Here is an 18,066-nt window from a genome sequence, read left to right on the forward strand (position 1 = left end):
TATCTAATGGATTTCAATTTTAAGAAGTCTATTATAAGATTTCTTTAAGATATCTTGTTTAAGAAATTAATTTTACGAGATCAATAAGAAATCTTTTTTCAGCTGGTCAAATAGATTTCTTAATTAAGACAACAGAACGTGTTCTTGTATCTGATGTCTTTTAGATTTGTTCGCGCGCTTGCGCATTATAAAATATACATATGCTCCAGACAGTGGCTGCGGTCGGGAAGACGCTCTGAATGCTTTGAAATATCATTCTATCTTTGTTCTGAAACCGGCCTCGCATATCAACACTGACTCCGCGGTGTACTTTATTCTTTGTGCAGCTATAGAAGAATGCATCGTGTTGTCATGTGTGATTGATTTATAATTTATAGGTAAGAGGTTTATGATATAAATATTAATTAAACAATAAATGCTATCAAAGATAAGTACAAAAAATGCACGATGTAATTAAAGTAATGAATATAAATGTTAAACATAATCAAATCCAAAATAATCTATAACCTAACCAAATTTATAATTTTTAATATATTTTTATTATATAATTATATTTATAGTATCGACAAATGAAACAAAATACCTATAATAATATATATGTAATGTATTTATGCACATATGTAGGACATATATAGGACTGGATATTTTCTCAAGAAGAGACTGTTTCACTGGGAATCTTCAACTGTATAGGGAACATATATCTCTTTTATTATAATATAAACTTGAAGAAAATCTATTGATCTAATTAAAACTTTCGAGACTAACGTCACCACATCTTCTGATAATACACATATACAGGTGAGAATTTGATAATTTAATTTTTTCTGCAGATTAATTTTAATATTACTTTGCAATAAATTTTTTAAGTAGAATTGCTGTAATGTAAAAATAAGCAACACAAAAAGTAACAGTAACATATATAACATCAATATTATATAATTTCCTACTTATAACAATGTAACTGTTACGTACAAGGCATTTTTATTGCATGTTACATTGTTAAATGAGAAATAATATTATATACTGTTATGTTTTGTTTATTGGGAATAATCATTCTCTTCATTTTTTCGTTCCATTATAATCTTTTTAATAATTTTTTAATAATAAAGGATAAAGTAATAATTAAATATTCTTACATATAAAAAAAATATATACAAAAAGTTGAATATTCTTATTGGAACGTTAAAATTTATAGTAATTTGTGTACGTCGCTAATTCTAACTAAAAATCCTAAATAACATTCATTTTATAAAATTTTAAAAGGAGAAACTTTATTTAACATTATATTTAAAAGAATCAAAACCATATCAATTCCAAAACCTTTTTTAAAAATTAAATATAAAAGTATGACAATTGGGTTTACAGTTAAAAAAACATGTACTCGTTAAAGATTGAATTTATTTAACAAAAGTTTTTAATAACAAAAATATAAAGAGGAACTAAATAATTTTATTAAATTTTTTTGTTACCATTTTTTAAAAATATTAATTATGTTTTTCAGAATGTTGTTTTAAGAACATTAGAAATTGATTCTAATTTTGATTAATAGGACTTATGGTCAGTTTCTTCAACGTTGGATAACTTCCAGATAAATTATATCTTTGTCTCTTTTCAGATAGACGTTCTTAAAAAGAAACAAAGATATAGTTTAACCGGAGGATAAAATTATCCGATGGTTAAAAAACTGACTATATTAGATTAATTAAATTAATAAGTCTCATTTATTAGGTTAATTATAAAAATAAAATATTTAGACGTAAAAATGCCCAAATTGAAAAAATTGCGGGACCTTTCGCGAAGTCAACAAAATCGCCGTCTCAAAAATTTTTTAATTTTGAATAAAGATTGCGGAGATTTGAAAATATCAATTCGATTAAAAAATGATGTAAATTTATCTACAATTATGAATCGGAAAGAAGTTTTACATCAAGTTGTAGATATAAATGAAGATTATGAAGAAATTTTACATGATGAAAAGAGTGAGTCTATAAAAAATGAATCATTACAAAATGTTTTAAAACAATATAATTCAACAAATAATTATAGAAAATTTATCAATAATAACGTTTATGATGATTGTGAAAAATGTAACAAAATGTGGCATGCAATGAATATTTTACGTGAAAAAATTTCCATATGGGCAATCACATATAATTTGCCACATAATTCAGTCAATGCCTTATTACATTTATTCAGAGAAGCAGGTGTAAATGGATTTCCATTAGATGCACGTACACTTTTACGTACACCAAGAATAACTGAATTAACAAAAACACATTCAGGAGAATATTTGCACTATGGTCTTGAGCATGCATTAAAACAACAGCTTCAACTTCTATCTAATACTGATATTGAACAAAATTTACAATTAAATCTTCATGTGGATGGTCTACCAATCTCAAAAAGTTCTCAAAGCGTATTATGGACGCTTTTAGGACAGATTGCTCATTCAAATTGTCTACAACCATTTGTAATTGGAATATTTCATGGCTACTGTAAACCTTCACAACCCGAAGAAATACTTAATGAATTTTGTGCCGAATATTTACATCTAAAACAGAATGGTTTTATGTATCAACAAAAAATATACATGATATCTATTAGAGCTGTATTATGTGATGCACCTGCGAGAGCTTTTGTTACTGGCATTGTTGGGCATAATGGATTTTTTGCATGTACCAAATGCGAAGTAGAAGGTGATTATGGTAATAATAAAATGGCTTTTCTGAAAGAAGATGCACAATTAAGAACAGATGAAAGCTTTAAAAATCAAACCAATGCTGAATATCATAAACGTCAAGACAAAACACCTTTTGAACTTATATCTTTATCAATGGTGTCTCATTTCCCATTGGACTATATGCACCTCGTATGTCTAGGAATAGCAAAAAAGATATTAGCACTTTGTATTAATGGTTGTAAGACTGTAAAGTTTTCAACTGCAGTTAAAAATAAATTATCAGAAGATTTGATATCTGTAGCAAAATGGATTCCACTAGAATTTGCAAGAAAAGTGAGAAGTTTGGATGAGTTTTGCAGGTGGAAAGCTACTGAACATCGTACGTTTTTATTATATGTAGGTCCGATTGTTTTACAACGATATTTACCAGAAGCAAATATGAAACATTATAATTCTTTGCATTGTGCAATACGTATCTTATGCGATCCAATTGATTATAAATATAACAATGAATATGCGTATAACTTATTGCTACATTTTGTTCAAGTTTTTAAAATACTTTATGGACCGTATAATGTATCCTATAATATTCATAATGCCATTCATCTTCCAAGTGATGCAATGAAGTTTGGACCATTAGACACATTCAGTTGTTTTCCTTTTGAAAATTATCTAAAGAATATTAAACATTTATTACGAAAAAGTGATAAACCATTGTCACAATTACGTAAACGATTAGATGAAATGGCAAATTTTAATGTCACAAAAGTAGAAATTAATTCAAATGATTTATTTCCGTTACTATTAAATTCAAATAAAAAACAGCTACCTATGGGTGTTTCTGCGTCCCATGATGAAATAAAATTTTAAAATTTTACATTATCATGTAAACGAAACTCAGATTGCTGTTGTTACTTAAGCGATGGATCCATTTGTAGTGTTTGTTATATCGGTAAAAAAAATAATCATCCTGTAATCCTCGGAATTACTTTGAAAGATCCACAGTTTTTATCTAATTATCCCTGTAATTCATTAGACCTAAAAATCTGTTGTGGTAATAAATGGTCAAAATTAAAAGAATTTAAAGCCACTGAAATTACTAACAAAGCTGTTAGATTATTTTTTGGAGATACTAACTATTTTTTCCCTATGCTTCATACAAGTAAATGACGTCAGTTTACAAGTAATCACATTTTTTCTTATTGAAAATTGTAATAAAAGTAGTATTTGTATATAATATTATATATAATCTAATTAAACATTATTTTACATTCAGATATGTATTTCGTTGCTTTTTCAAACGACTGGTGTGCTACTGTACCAGCATGTTGGTTAAATATAAAGATCAAGAAATTAAGATGGCCACCGAAAAATAATAATGTCACCATTGAATGTAAAAAAGCATCAGAACCAAAAGAAAATTGGAACACAATAAAGTACAACAGACTATTAGGACCGTTTGGTAAATTCAATTAATGATAAGTAACTGGTTATCTTAAACATTTTTTACTGTGATTATTATTAAAATTATTTTATTCAAGGTACTTATAATGAAGCCAGAGCTGTAGAAATTTCAATGGTAGATATTTCTACTAACGATGAAGAGGCACTGGTAGACATTATTAGTAACTCTCAGAAACTTCCAAAGAAACGTATTATTAAAAAACCGGCATATTTACATTCATCTACTGACGAGAAAGATAATGATGACGAATCGATACGTAAGTATTAGTTTATATTTTCTCCAACAACACAATACTAATAAAATTAAAGTTTATAATGTTTATATAACAGTCAAAAATAGTATTAAGACGAATGCTGCACCTGTAATAGCGGATCCACCAAAAACCTATAAATCGCATGTTAATAACAAAAAAATAGAAACTTCAACAGGAACAAAAAAAAAGGTACAAATAATTCTTTATATTTAATATAACTTCATTATACTTAAAAATGTATATAAATTAAAAGATAATTCCCTAATTAAAAAGAATTCTTAATATTAATTCTTAATATTTATAAAAAAAGTTTCAATTTACATATAAATTTAATAAGTTTTTAAGATAATAGTTTCGTTTTGATTTAGTTTCTTGTACGATTTTTGATTGAGACGCTACATTAATATTAATATTATACAGAAAATACAAAATAATTGTCTTGTTGTATTAATTTATCTTAATCTTTTAGTATTAATTTTTTATATCAAAATTGATCATTTCTTTGTGTATTCCCTAAATTGTGAAGCTTTTATTGATGTCTTTAACATTTTTGTTCTAATTATTTTAATAGATTTAACAAAGTCTTGCAGCTATGAAAATGCTCAAAAAGATAAGCAAAATAATGATAACAACAATAATGATTTTTCTAATGAATCATTTGAAAATGATGAATCATTACCCTTGGATTATGGAGATTATTTGGCAGATTATTCTTTCAAACCAATAAAAGAAATAAAAACAACTGTTAAACCTGTTCATGAACATATTGACAAAAATTTGAAATTTCAAGAACATGTAAACATGAAAGAAAATTTACAATTGAAAAATGTTGGTAAGTTTCGAAAAAAAAACATAGAACATAAATTTACTCTATTATTATGTAACATTTGTTCAGAATATCCAATTTTTTTCTTTAGATTCACATCGCTCACATAATCAAGATCTGTCAATTTTACATAATAAGCCTAAAATTCTCAGTGTAATTAATACAAGTAAGTTTTGTTGTGCATTCACAGCATGTACTGCATAAAAAAGTTTTAATTACAAATATTAATTTTTAATTTATTTTAAATATGCTTTATAAAAGCATTATTTCAATATTATTTCAAGAATGTTGATTAAGATCTAATTAAAAAATTGTAAAAATAGTTGAGTACAGAAATTTTTTATTTACTACGCTGTTTGAAGTTGATTTGAAAAAATTCAAACATTAGTTCTTTTTATTTAAATTTAATTTTTATTTTATTAACAATAAACTGAACTTTTCATTAAACCATTATTTTATAAAAGATTTAATCGAATTCTAAATTATAAATGTGATATTATATGTATGTATAAGCGAAATTATATTATTTATCTTAAGTTAATGAATCTTATTGTTTTAGTTTAAATAGATATACCAATAGGAATTGCAACATCTGCACAAAAAGAACAGGAAGAAACTCATTTTCAAGATTCTAATTTTTCTGACAATGAGCAAATATGTACTAATGCTTTAATTAATGATGATACAAAGGAGTCCTCTACGCATCAACATCATACGTACTGTTGTAGTAAGTACAGTACAGTAAATAAGCTTGCTATACTGAATAAATACATTTTTAAATACATTTTTTAAATAAATACATTTATAGAGCTAAATACATTTTTTACTCAATTTTTTGGTAACTTTTTGAGAGAAGGAAAAATGGTTTAAATTTAATTGAGTTGTATAAATTCAATTAAAATATAATAATGTCAACTGACTAACATTACGTTTCTTTTTGCAGAAGCATGTCGTCATAATCTACAAGTTATTTTGCATAAGATAAATACAATTGATATGCATTTAGTAGATTTTTATGATAATGAATCCCAGCGAAATAATGAAAATAATCTATTACCACAGTTTCCGATTGTTACAGTTCAAGAATTAGAAAATTTTAATAAATTATTAAGGGAAGATGCAATAGCTCGTACACAATATGTAAGTATTTTATGTATTACACTTTCTAAATTTTTTAAAAACTTGATTTTAATTTTACAATATAACAATAATGCTCATAATTATGAATAATTTCTAATTACATTGATTATTTGTCTTATCTATCTAATTATCTATTTATCTACCCACATAAGAAATATATAATTTGTTATTTTTCATTTTAATCTTATAAATAAACGTACAAGCTTTTTTATTACAATTTAACTAACGATATCGATTAAATTTAAGGTCTGTAATTTTAACTGTTTTTGATTATATTATAATACTAACATATTGTATTATTTTTTAGAAAAAAATAATTAAAAATATTGGCGGTAAAGATGTTAAAAAACATGTTCGACAAGCCTTGACATTAATATTAAATGATGAATTGTCATGTAAATTATCATGGACAGGACAGAAAAAAACTATCAAAGTAAAAGATATGAAGTTCGTGGACATAATAATAGGTACATGATTTTTATCTTCAGGTTGTCAGTTGACATTATTATCACATCTTTTTTATATTCCTTTGAATCACTATTATTATTATTATTTTTATTATTATTTTATTTTAGTAATAAAAGTAATAATAAAAATAAAATTAGTATACATTAGTAATAAAAAATTAGTGATGTAATAACTTATGTTGTAAAAAATAATAACCATAGTTGTTTTACTAATATGAAAATGGTAACAGTAATTACTATTTTTAAACATTATCATTAAAGTTTTACATCAAAAAATTTATTTTTAAATTTTGTTTTTATTGTAATTTGTTCATTGATACTTGTTCAAAAGTCTTTATTTTTAAATTAAAATTATTACAAGTCTATATTCAACAATATTTAAATATAACATCCTTCATCCATGAATTACAATAACAAATGTCCTCATGAGTCTCATAAAAATTGCCAATCATAAAGTAATATGAGTATTTTTGTTGCAGTAAACTTTATTTCCTAATTATATAACTTTTGATTTCAGAGACTATAATTAATTCTGAGCGTAATTGTACAATCTTTGATGTACAAGAAACCATTCAAAAATGGCTACAACATGCAAGTGATAGAGTGCGTTACGTTGAAAAAAAACACGCTGAACATAATTGAAAACTTTTGGCATAAAATTTGTTTTTTTTATTCATAATATTTTATCTTCATGGTTTATTGTTTATTTTATAATGATTTGTTTTCTTTTTTCATAATAATTCATTTTATTTCTATTAAAAAATTTTTCACAATTTTTTTATTTTATATTAATATTATATTAGTCTATAAATAATATGTATTAAAAATGTTAAGTTCCGATTAATATTCTAAATATAACAGGTCTGCATGGTTTTGATGTTTGGGTGAAATGAAGTAGTTTCATACGTAATTTTGTGCGCTGAATCCGAATCTGACCTCGGAATTTGCCCATCACATCAGGTTTCTAAGACAAATAAAGTTAAAGATGTAAAAAATGACTTTATCATGTAAAAAATGACTTTATCAACTTCATGTATTTATTTTAGAGACTAAACTTTTTAAAATATTTTCAATAATGCCATTATATATTATAGTACTAGTCTTCCCCTTCAAAATCCTTTTCTAATCATCTTCGTACGATATTTTGTTCCCAAGATACACTTCAAAAATATTAAAAGAATAAATAGATACATGTATAAATTTTTAAATTTTCTATAACTTAACTAATATATACATAGTATATACAGTACAGTACAAATTAAAATGCTGAAAAACAGCTAAATGATCTTATTTGAATGAAAGTTAAAGAAAGTTAAGTTATAGAAAGTTAAAGAACTGATATATATTTTGCACATGTATTCATTTGTAATTTTAATATCTTTAAAGTTGTGTATATCGAAAACAAAATATTGTAAGAAGATGATTAAAAAAGATTTTGAAGGGGAAGACTAGTATCATGCAATGGCATTATCAAAAATATTTAAAAAAATTTTGTGCCTCTAAAATAAATATATGAAATTGATTAAAGTTAAAGATGTAAAAAACGTCATTTTTTACATCTTTAACTTCATTTATCTTCGAAATCTGACGTGATGGGCAAATTCCGAGGCCGGATTCTGATTCAGCGCACAAAATTAAGTAGGAAACTACTTCGTTTGTTCAAATATATGTCTCAAGACTGTCTATTTTTGTGGCTTGTGTAATCAATCAAACCGTCCAAAGTTCAATAAGTTTAATTTATTAAAAGTCAAAAAATGTATTTTACATTATAAATATATTATATTATAAAATATATGTCTTGGAAATCATTCATTCTCTCTCTCTTTAAAGCTTCAATTTACTCTGAACACTAAAGAAACACGAAGCCTCTGATGAAATATTTAGCAATAAGCTCTCCAAAGGAAAAGATGTGAATGACAATGTAAAGGATGAATATAATGAAGAAAAATATCGTCCTTTATTATCAAAAACCTCTCTTGGAGAGCTTGCTAAATATATCACCAAAGACTTTGTGTTTTCTTAGTGTTTTGAATGTTTTAGAATATAAGTCTTATTAACTTCATAAACATGAACTCCTACAGATATCTAGTTTAAGATATCTTTGTGATTTCTATTACAAGATATCTAAAAAAAAGTAATCTTTTTGATGACTATCAGAAGAAATCTTTTTTCTCTCTCAATACGACGCATAAGAGCTCTTTCTGAACTCATTATGTTGTCTTTCTAAAGAAATTTTTGGATGTCCAAATCTTGCATGAGAGAATATCTGGGTTGTAACTGTTACATACATTCTTGTTATATTGTAATTACATATATTGCTTACTGATAAATTATTACATTGATATTATATTACTTACGCTAATTGAAATTTTCCTGTTACAAATAATATTAAAATATTCTAATTAGCGTCAGCAATATAATCAACGATATAATTTTTAAGTAAACTATATAATTGCAATTTAACAGGAATATATGTGATAGTTTTAATATTGAATGAGAAATTATAACATTAATGTTATATATATATATATCTCATATATATATTATATATATATATATATATATATATATATATATATATATATATACACTTTATTATTAAGTACCTGTTATCGTTTCCTTCTTGAATCGGTTGTTCTATTGTTTGTACAGATTTATTGTTATTTATCTGTACAACTGTGTCATCCGTATTTCTGTAACAAAATAATATATATGATTAAGCTATAATATAATAGTTATTTTTAAAATAAAGATTCCAGTAAAAATATAAAGTAACAGTAACTTATTAATATCAGATTAAAGTTTATTAAAAGTTTTCTTACTTATTTATTTCTTGTTGTTGTTGGTTGTCCATTTCAATTTCTTCTTCTTCCTTTTTATTATTTGTATGGGCAATATATCTGTAAAAAAATTAATATATTTATAATTTTTGTATTATGATATTTATGTATATATTTTATTGTATATTATATAAAGATTACTTACATATTATCTTCTGATTGAGATGCCGTTACTGTATTTCTGTAAAATAATTTTTTTTTAAATATATTATTAAATGTCACAGTATTTCTATTAAAATCTGGATTACTTTAAGTACAGAATAATCTGAAATATTATATAAAAACATATCTTATATTAAAATCTGGTTAAAAAAATCTCGTGGGTACAGCATCTGGGTGCAGACGAGCTCTGACCTTATTAACATTATACCATCTCTCTTCAAAATGTAAATGGCACAAATAACAATTATTATATGCATATGCAGGTCCTTTTGACTGCAAATCAAGTCTTCCGCATGCTTGTATCCATTGTAACCACCTGTATATGTAGAAATTTATTAATATAAAAAGACGTAAAACATAATTTACAATTAAAAATGTTTTATTTAAAAATTAATTAATGCGTATCAAACCTATCATGATCCTTTGGAAATCTAAAAAGATGTTTCTTCATATTATCAAATCTTTGAGTGCATTCTGGCACTGCGCACCATCTTTTTGCACTCATTTTCTCCATATTAATTTTAATTCCTTTTCGCTTCTATTCTAATGATATATCTGAAACAGAGCTAAGATCAAAATGTTTCTCAAAGAGAATTGGAAACCTCTATATTTATACAGGTTAACAATTCTCTAAGGATAAATCACTTCACTCAGATCACTTTCACTGTATATATAAAATTCAGTTTCAATTTTCAACTTCCACTTTATCACTCTCACACTGTCACTCTGTCGCACTGTAAATATTCACTGCACTAAGAACAATAAATAAATTGCGCTAAGATGCAATCTATTGCCGCCAATTTCTGCCATCAAATGTACACATGACATTTAAAGAGGCATTTAAATGTGTTGAGGCATTTAAATAGGTCTGAGAGAGACCGAAATAAGTAAGAGTGAGTGAGACAAAAGTTTAGATGGCGTTACTGGGCAACTCGCTTATTTCGCGCATGCGCACTCCATTTTTGACAACACAAAATCGAGAGAGTTGCGCTACTGGATATACTGTGGTAAGGCGTAAGATTAGGAGTAAGGGCCCTCACACACAAAATTACATAGCTGCATATGCACAGCATAAGACCATATGGACCAATGAGCATCGAGTATTAAGTCGCCATATTGACTTACATAACATAATACTCGATGCTCATTGGTCCATATAGTCTTATGTTATGCATATGCAGCTATGCAATTTTGTGTGTGATGGCCCTAAGCGAATGGTTTTTTTCCATTTCGCCTTACTACACCGATAAAACTGTCTTACTTCCTACGAAATGTATATAATAAGATGTCAGAGTAGGAAGTAAGACAGTTTTATCGGTGTAGTAAGGCGAAATGGAAAAAAACCATTCGCTTACTCCTAATCTTACGCCTTACTTCACCGATATTACTCCCATTGTAGACGACGCTTAAGGCAGCCATTCTGCTCAGGCCCTTACTTGAGGAACTTTAATGTATAAGGATTTGGAGCCAAAATGACGCCAAAAATTACAAGTGCACACTTTTGTTACGTATGTATGTACACTTTAAGTGCCATTTTCTAATCTGTATGTGAAATCTGAGAAGCATTCGTGATTAGTTGTTGCGTAAAAGGCTATAGAAATCAAAGCGAAAAAGGTTTTTCGTTTATTTCGCATCCCAAAAAGCGAAAACAACAAAAAATAACAACAGAATGACAACAAAAAATGCAAAAAACGGCTGAAATTAATTGCCAAAAATACATTATCATTAAGGGGTCATGTAAATATATAATTTGAATGAACTGCTTATTGGAGCCAAAATGGCGAATGATTGCGGTACTTTGTATATCTAGTGACTTTAGCTTCTATGCTTTCTCTTTCTATTCTATAGACTATCAAGCTGTCAAAAGCAATATGGCGTAATATGGCGCGAATCTGAGCACGCGAATCTAAAAAAAAATATATATACATATAGAGGGAGAAAAATATTGCAAAGACCACAGCGAAAAAAGAAAAAAATGGCTAAAAAAGAAGTTTTTTAGTAAGCAAATTTAAGAAAATGCTATATATGAAGTGTCATAATATTAATCAGCAATAACATATATCAGCATATACAGGGTGTCCCAAAAGTCCCGGAACGGTCGAATATTTCATAAACTATGCACTTTAGAAAGAAATGTTTCGGACAAAAGTTGTATGGCTTGAAGGGGGCTATAAAATGGTGTCATTGGTTTGACCTGGAACAGTCGTGTGAAGGTCACGTGAAGGTCACCTTCAATTTTTTAAATGGGACCCCTTATTTTTTATTACATATTCTTGTAACTTATCTCGAGAGCTTTCCAAAACACTATAATTAAGTTAGTTTTCATTAAGTACTTTTCGAGTTATGCGCTTATGCAATTTTATGTGCTTTCACCTTAAGATAGAGTGAGAACGTTGAACGGCATCTATAAAATATCTAGTAAAATATTCATTTGTCGATTATCTTACCTTAATACTTTTATGTACAAAATAATGATAGGAATCAATTGGTGTAAAGAAAACACATAATTGTTTCGAAGAAAAAATATGTAATTTGCAATTAACACATTTTTTTTTCGAAACAATTATGTGTTTTCTTTACACCAATTGATTCCTTTCATTATTTTGTACATAAAAGTATTAAGGTAAGATAATCGACAAATGAATATTTTACTAGATATTTTATAGATGCCGTTCAACGTTCTCACTCTATCTTAAGGTGAAAGCACATAAAATTGCATAAGCGCATAACCACAAGCATAAGGAAATTGATTGGTCCACAAATATATGCATAAGAAAATGAACCAATCAATTTTCTTATGCTTATGGTTATGTGCTCCTGCAATTTTATGTACTTCCACCTTCAAACTGCCAATTTTCGGCTTCACCCCCTCTGAGAATGCTTGGTCTATTTCTTTACTTTTTGCCCTTCTAATGTACTACTTACACACTGCTTATTACTAGCGCAAGTTCTGATTGGCTTTCTGCTTTTCTGATTTTTGCTTTTCCGCCAAGATGTGAATGCGCCCTAAGTCTATGGTGGAAATAAGAGATCGGTGCTGCCGGCGTGTGGCAAATCAACAAGCTATTGTAGCTCTTTCCGTTTGCGCGAATTGTTCCTCGGGTTGTTAACCGGGTTGTGGATTGTGGTGCGTTAGTACCATATTGGTTCGTCTTAAAAATTACTCGGGGGTTACTGTTCGGTAGTTGCCCCATTACTTGTTTTATTCTATTCCACTTAAGTGAACATATCCGATTGATGATATATCTTTCTTCCGCATTTGCATATGGAAAGTGGGTCAGTGTTTTTTGCGCTAATTTGTATTTTTTTACCTCTTCTTTTTTGTGTTCATTTAAATATGCCTGTGTGCGTGTGCGTATTCTCGGATTACGATCTCTGAACCTGAATACGGTGAGTGTCTGAGATAATATTAGGCGATATAACACCCCATTGCAGCGACGCGCCCCGTAATTTTTGGGTTACGTGACGTTGGTCATGGAGGAGTGCAATTGTATATGTGTGTACTGCAATAGATTCTTCATTTGTTTTTTAGATACACGAAACACGCGAAAAAAATTCATACGATAATCGAGATTTCCGTATTATCGTATAAAGCCAAAGATATTATTTTTTTCAAAATTCCATATTTTTTTATTTTACCTATAAGAGTGAAGAGATAAGATATGTGTTCCTACTTTCACAAAAAGGAGCACCGTGAGATCTTTGTACAGTTAACAAATATAGGAGATAAGATTAAAGAAATCTCTTATTTCATGTATTAACTTTGGAACAAAATTATACAGATAAATAATATAATTATTTATCTAGTGGGTGCACACACTTTTACAAAAATGAAAATAAAGACGTTAAATAATAAACATTTTTATTATTTCTTCTTACAATCCTAACACTTACAAAACTCTTGGAAAAATTAGGTCACTTAAGAATCTACAAATTTTTGTAACATCTTGATAACAATATATATTCAATATATAAACTATTATTTATAATTGTTCTATAATTAATGAGAACATCTTTCTCTTTATGGAATAAACATCTGAAAACCCAACATAATTTAATATAGTTATGAAATGTTTGTATTTTGATACATAAAGTTTACATTGAGCTTTGTTTATTAATTGCTTTTAATGACTTGAAAATTTAGCTCCTGAAATCTTTGTTTATACACCAAGTTAATACACATTCTAGTTTTATGATTTGTCGATTTAATTTTTTTTCTCTAATTATATATTTTGATTTTATAATATCTGTTATATATAATTGTAATAATATAATTGACAGTTGCAATTTTATTTCTTATTTTTTTATTTTGTGTCTGATATTAATCTATTTCAAAACACTTAAAACTTATAAAACTTTTATAAATATTTTTTTAAATATTTTTTTTTAGAGTTGAGAAAAAAACACAGGAGATTTTTCATGTAGAAGTAATTGATTTTCCATAATCATGCGTGCAAGTGGAAAAATCATATGTGAGATATCAAGTTAAAGATTTGAAGCATCATGGGCAATAAAGATAAATTCTTCATAATGGCGAAATATTGATCCATATTTATACTCGCAATTTAAAAAAATTGTTTTAAACAACATTTGCCATTAACAAATATCATCACTTGTAGAATATTTTGAAAAAGTTTTATGAAGAAAATATTTTATTTTTAATAGAAAAATATTCTTTAAGGTATCAAAATTTGCAAAATAATTTTCATGCAAGCATTAAGTTAATCTTATCACGCTGTTTAGACAATATTATTGGTCTATATCTTAGAAAATGAAAAAAAAGTTATATATTATTTTTTATGACAAATATATATATATATATATATATATATATATATATATATATATACAGGGTGACCCATTTTAACTTAGGCAGCCAAATAACTCGAAAAATAAGCAAGATAGAGAAAAATGTTTTAGACAAAAGTTGTATGGTTTCGAGGGGGCCATAAGATGGTATCATTGGTTTGACCTTGAAGAGTCATTTGAAGGTCACTTCAATTTTTTTAAATGGAACATCCTATATATTTTTGTACATTCTTGTAGCTCATCTCGAGAGCTTTCCAAAACACTATAATTAAGTACATTTTCGTTAAGTACTTTTTGAGTTATGAGGCTTGAAATAATTTCTTAATTTTACATAAACCGTAAAATATCTTGTAAAATATTCATTTTTCGATTACCTTACCTTAATAGTTTTATGTACAAAATAATGAGAGGAATCAATTGGTGTAAAGAAAACACATAGTTGTTTCGAAGAAAAAATATGTAATTTGCAATTAACAATTCCATATTTTTTCTTAAAAACAACTATGTGTTTTCTTTACACCAATTGATTCCTCTCATTATTTTGTACATAAAAGTATTAAGGTAAGATAATCGAAAAATGAATATTTTACAAGATATTTTACGGTTTATGTAAAATTAAGAAATTATTTCAAGCATCATAACTCAAAAAGTACTTAACGGAAAGGTACTTAATTATAGTGTTTTGGAAAGCTCTCGAAATAAGCTACAAGAATGTACAAAAATATATAGGGTATTCCATTTAAAAAAATTGAAGTGACCTTCACGTGACCTTCAAATGACTCTTCAAGGTCAAACCAATGATACCATCTTATGGCCCCCTCGAAACCATACAACTTTTGTCTAAAACATTTTTCTCTATCTTGCTTATTTTTCGAGTTATTTGGCTGCCTAAGTTAAAATGGGTCACCCTGTATACAGGGTGAGCCATTTTAATTAACGCACGCAATTATTTCGGAAACAAAGCATTTTAGAGAAAAATGTTTCAGATAAAAGTTTTATGGTTTCGAGGGGGCCATAAGATGGTATCATTGGTTTGACCTTGAAGAGTTATTTGAAGGTCACATGAAAGTCACCTTTAATTTCTTAAATGGAACCTACTATTTGTCATTGCATATTCTTGTAGCTTATCTCGAGAGCTTTCCAAAACACTATAATTAAGTACCTTTTCGTTAAATACTTTTTGAGTTATGAGGCTTGAAATAATTTCTTAATTTTACATAAACCGTAAAATATCTTGTAAAATATTCATTTTTCGATTATCTTACCTTAATACTTTTACGTACAAAATAATGAGAGGAATCAACTGGTGTAAAGAAAACACATAGTTGTTTTGAAGAAAAAATATATAATTTGCAATTAACAATTCCATATTTTTTCTTAAAAACAATTATGTGTTTTCTTTACACCAATTGATTCCTCTCATTATTTTGTACATAAAAGTATTAAGATAAGATAATCGAAAAATGAATATTTTACAAGATATTTTACGGTTTATGTAAAATTAAGAAATTATTTCAAGCCTCATAACTCAAAAAGTACTTAACGAAAAGGTACTTAATTATAGTGTTTTGGAAAGCTCTCGAGATAAGCTACAAGAATATGCAATGACAAATAGTAGGTTCCATTTAAGAAATTGAAGGTGACCTTCATGTGACCTTCAAATAACTCTTCAAGGTCAAACCAATGATACCATCTTATGGCCCCCTCGAAACCATAAAACTTTTGTCTGAAACATTTTTCTCTAAAATGCTTTGTTTCCGAAATAATTGCGTGCGTTAATTAAAATGGCTCACCCTGTATACACACACACACACACACACACACACACACACACACACACACACACACACACACACACACACACACACACACACACACACACACACACACACACACACACACACACACACACACACACACACACACACACACACACACACACACACACACACACACACACACACACACACACACACACACACACACACACACACACACACACACACACACACACACACACACACACACACACACACACACACACACACACACACACACACACACACACACACACACACACACACACACACACACACACACACACACACACACACACACACACACACACACACACACACACACACACACACACACACACACACACACACACACACACACACACACACACACACACACACACACACACACACACACACACACACACACACACACACACACACACACACACACACACACACACACACACACACACACACACACACACACACACACACACACACACACACACACACACACACACACACACACACACACACACACACACACACACACACACACACACACACACACACACACACACACACACACACACACACACACACACACACACACACACACACACACACACACACACACACACACACACACACACACACACACACACACACACACACACACACACACACACACACACACACACACACACACACACACACACACACACACACACACACACACACACACACACACACACACACACACACACACACACACACACACACACACACACACACACACACACACACACACACACACACACACACACACACACACACACACACACACACACACACACACACACACACACACACACACACACACACACACACACACACACACACACACACACACACACACACACACACACACACACACACACACACACACACACACACACACACACACACACACACACACACACACACACACACACACACACACACACACACACACACACACACACACACACACACACACACACACACACACACACACACACACACACACACACACACACACACACACACACACACACACACACACACACACACACACACACACACACACACACACACACACACACACACACACACACACACACACACACACACACACACACACACACACACACACACACACACACACACACACACACACACACACACACACACACACACACACACACACACACACACACACACACACACACACACACACACACACACACACACACACACACACACACACACACACACACACACACACACACACACACACACACACACACACACACACACACACACAGGGTGTTCTGCTTTAACATTCATATCATAATAACTCGAAAACGTGTTTTGGTAAAGAATTATTCAAATAAAAATTGTAGGGTTTTAAGGGGGAAAAAGGATAAAGAGATTAATTTGACTTCAAGTATAGATGCTAAAGCCATGTAAAGGTCAATCTAATTTTTTTTTTAAGTGGGACTACTCTAATTTGTCCATATAAATCATTCCTCAATATTGTATGTAAAATGTTATAAGGATAGAATAGCCAAAAATTGAATAGT

At 28.8% G+C, this 18,066-nt stretch overlaps 3 protein-coding genes across 14 annotated transcripts in view; 2 read left to right on the top strand and 1 right to left on the bottom strand.

Annotated features, from left to right (window-relative positions):
- The window catches only part of LOC145968715 (uncharacterized), a 60,270-nt gene extending 49,425 nt beyond the window's left edge, over window positions 1–10,845 (bottom strand). The window contains exons 1-5 of the mRNA XM_083094420.1: window positions 10,244–10,845; window positions 10,026–10,149; window positions 9,817–9,852; window positions 9,654–9,731; window positions 9,438–9,524 (exon numbers count right to left, since the gene is read on the bottom strand). Of these exons, the coding sequence (XP_082950546.1) occupies window positions 9,438–9,524; window positions 9,654–9,731; window positions 9,817–9,852; window positions 10,026–10,149; window positions 10,244–10,250 (332 nt within the window). The 5' untranslated portion in view covers window positions 10,251–10,845. The remainder of the gene's footprint in view (window positions 1–9,437; window positions 9,525–9,653; window positions 9,732–9,816; window positions 9,853–10,025; window positions 10,150–10,243) is intronic.
- On the top strand, window positions 226–7,703 carry LOC145968701 (uncharacterized). Of its 3 annotated transcripts, XM_083094367.1 has the most exons (11): window positions 226–377; window positions 625–798; window positions 1,616–3,059; window positions 3,957–4,142; window positions 4,222–4,401; window positions 4,970–5,230; window positions 5,316–5,390; window positions 5,793–5,951; window positions 6,168–6,364; window positions 6,672–6,831; window positions 7,349–7,703. In XM_083094367.1, exons 3-11 carry the CDS (start codon window positions 1,763–1,765, stop codon window positions 7,471–7,473), a joined length of 2,640 nt encoding a protein of 879 aa, XP_082950493.1. In that variant the 5' UTR covers window positions 226–377; window positions 625–798; window positions 1,616–1,762; the 3' UTR covers window positions 7,474–7,703. The 3 variants fall into 3 exon arrangements, with proteins under 3 accessions (XP_082950493.1, XP_082950494.1, XP_082950495.1); XM_083094368.1 differs by lacking the exon at window positions 6,672–6,831 and having other exon boundaries at window positions 7,349–7,484; XM_083094369.1 differs by lacking the exons at window positions 4,970–5,230; window positions 5,316–5,390.
- A 2,030-nt stretch (window positions 10,846–12,875) lies between the features above and the next one.
- Arl4 (ADP ribosylation factor-like 4) overlaps window positions 12,876–18,066 on the top strand; it is a 71,080-nt gene continuing 65,889 nt past the window's right edge. For 6 of the 10 annotated variants that reach the window (XM_083094416.1, XM_083094417.1, XM_083094411.1 and 3 more), the window contains exon 1: window positions 12,877–13,223. The gene's annotated coding sequence lies outside the window, so the exon portion shown is untranslated. Of the gene's footprint in view, window positions 13,224–18,066 lie in introns of all 10 variants that reach the window. The other 4 variants (XR_014437833.1, XR_014437834.1, XM_083094413.1 and 1 more) reach the window with 2 other exon arrangements.

The sequence above is a fragment of the Camponotus vicinus genome, unplaced genomic scaffold (genome assembly GCF_025532165.1).
Source record: "Camponotus vicinus isolate PSW18456_S1 unplaced genomic scaffold, iyCamVici1.0 SCAF_3, whole genome shotgun sequence".
In the NCBI taxonomy this organism is placed as follows: Eukaryota; Metazoa; Arthropoda; class Insecta; order Hymenoptera; family Formicidae; genus Camponotus; species Camponotus vicinus.

Excerpts from the sequence above, each read along its gene's own strand:
- LOC145968701 (XM_083094367.1), top strand. The coding sequence starts at position 1,763 with ATGCCCAAATTGAAAAAATTGCGGGACCTTTCGCGAAGTCAACAAAAT. Across the intron at positions 3,060-3,956 it reads GTGGAAAGCTACTGAACATC|ATATGTATTTCGTTGCTTTT; the intron begins GTACGTTTTTAT and ends TTTTACATTCAG. Across the intron at positions 4,402-4,969 it reads TAATGATGACGAATCGATAC|ATTTAACAAAGTCTTGCAGC; the intron begins GTAAGTATTAGT and ends TTATTTTAATAG.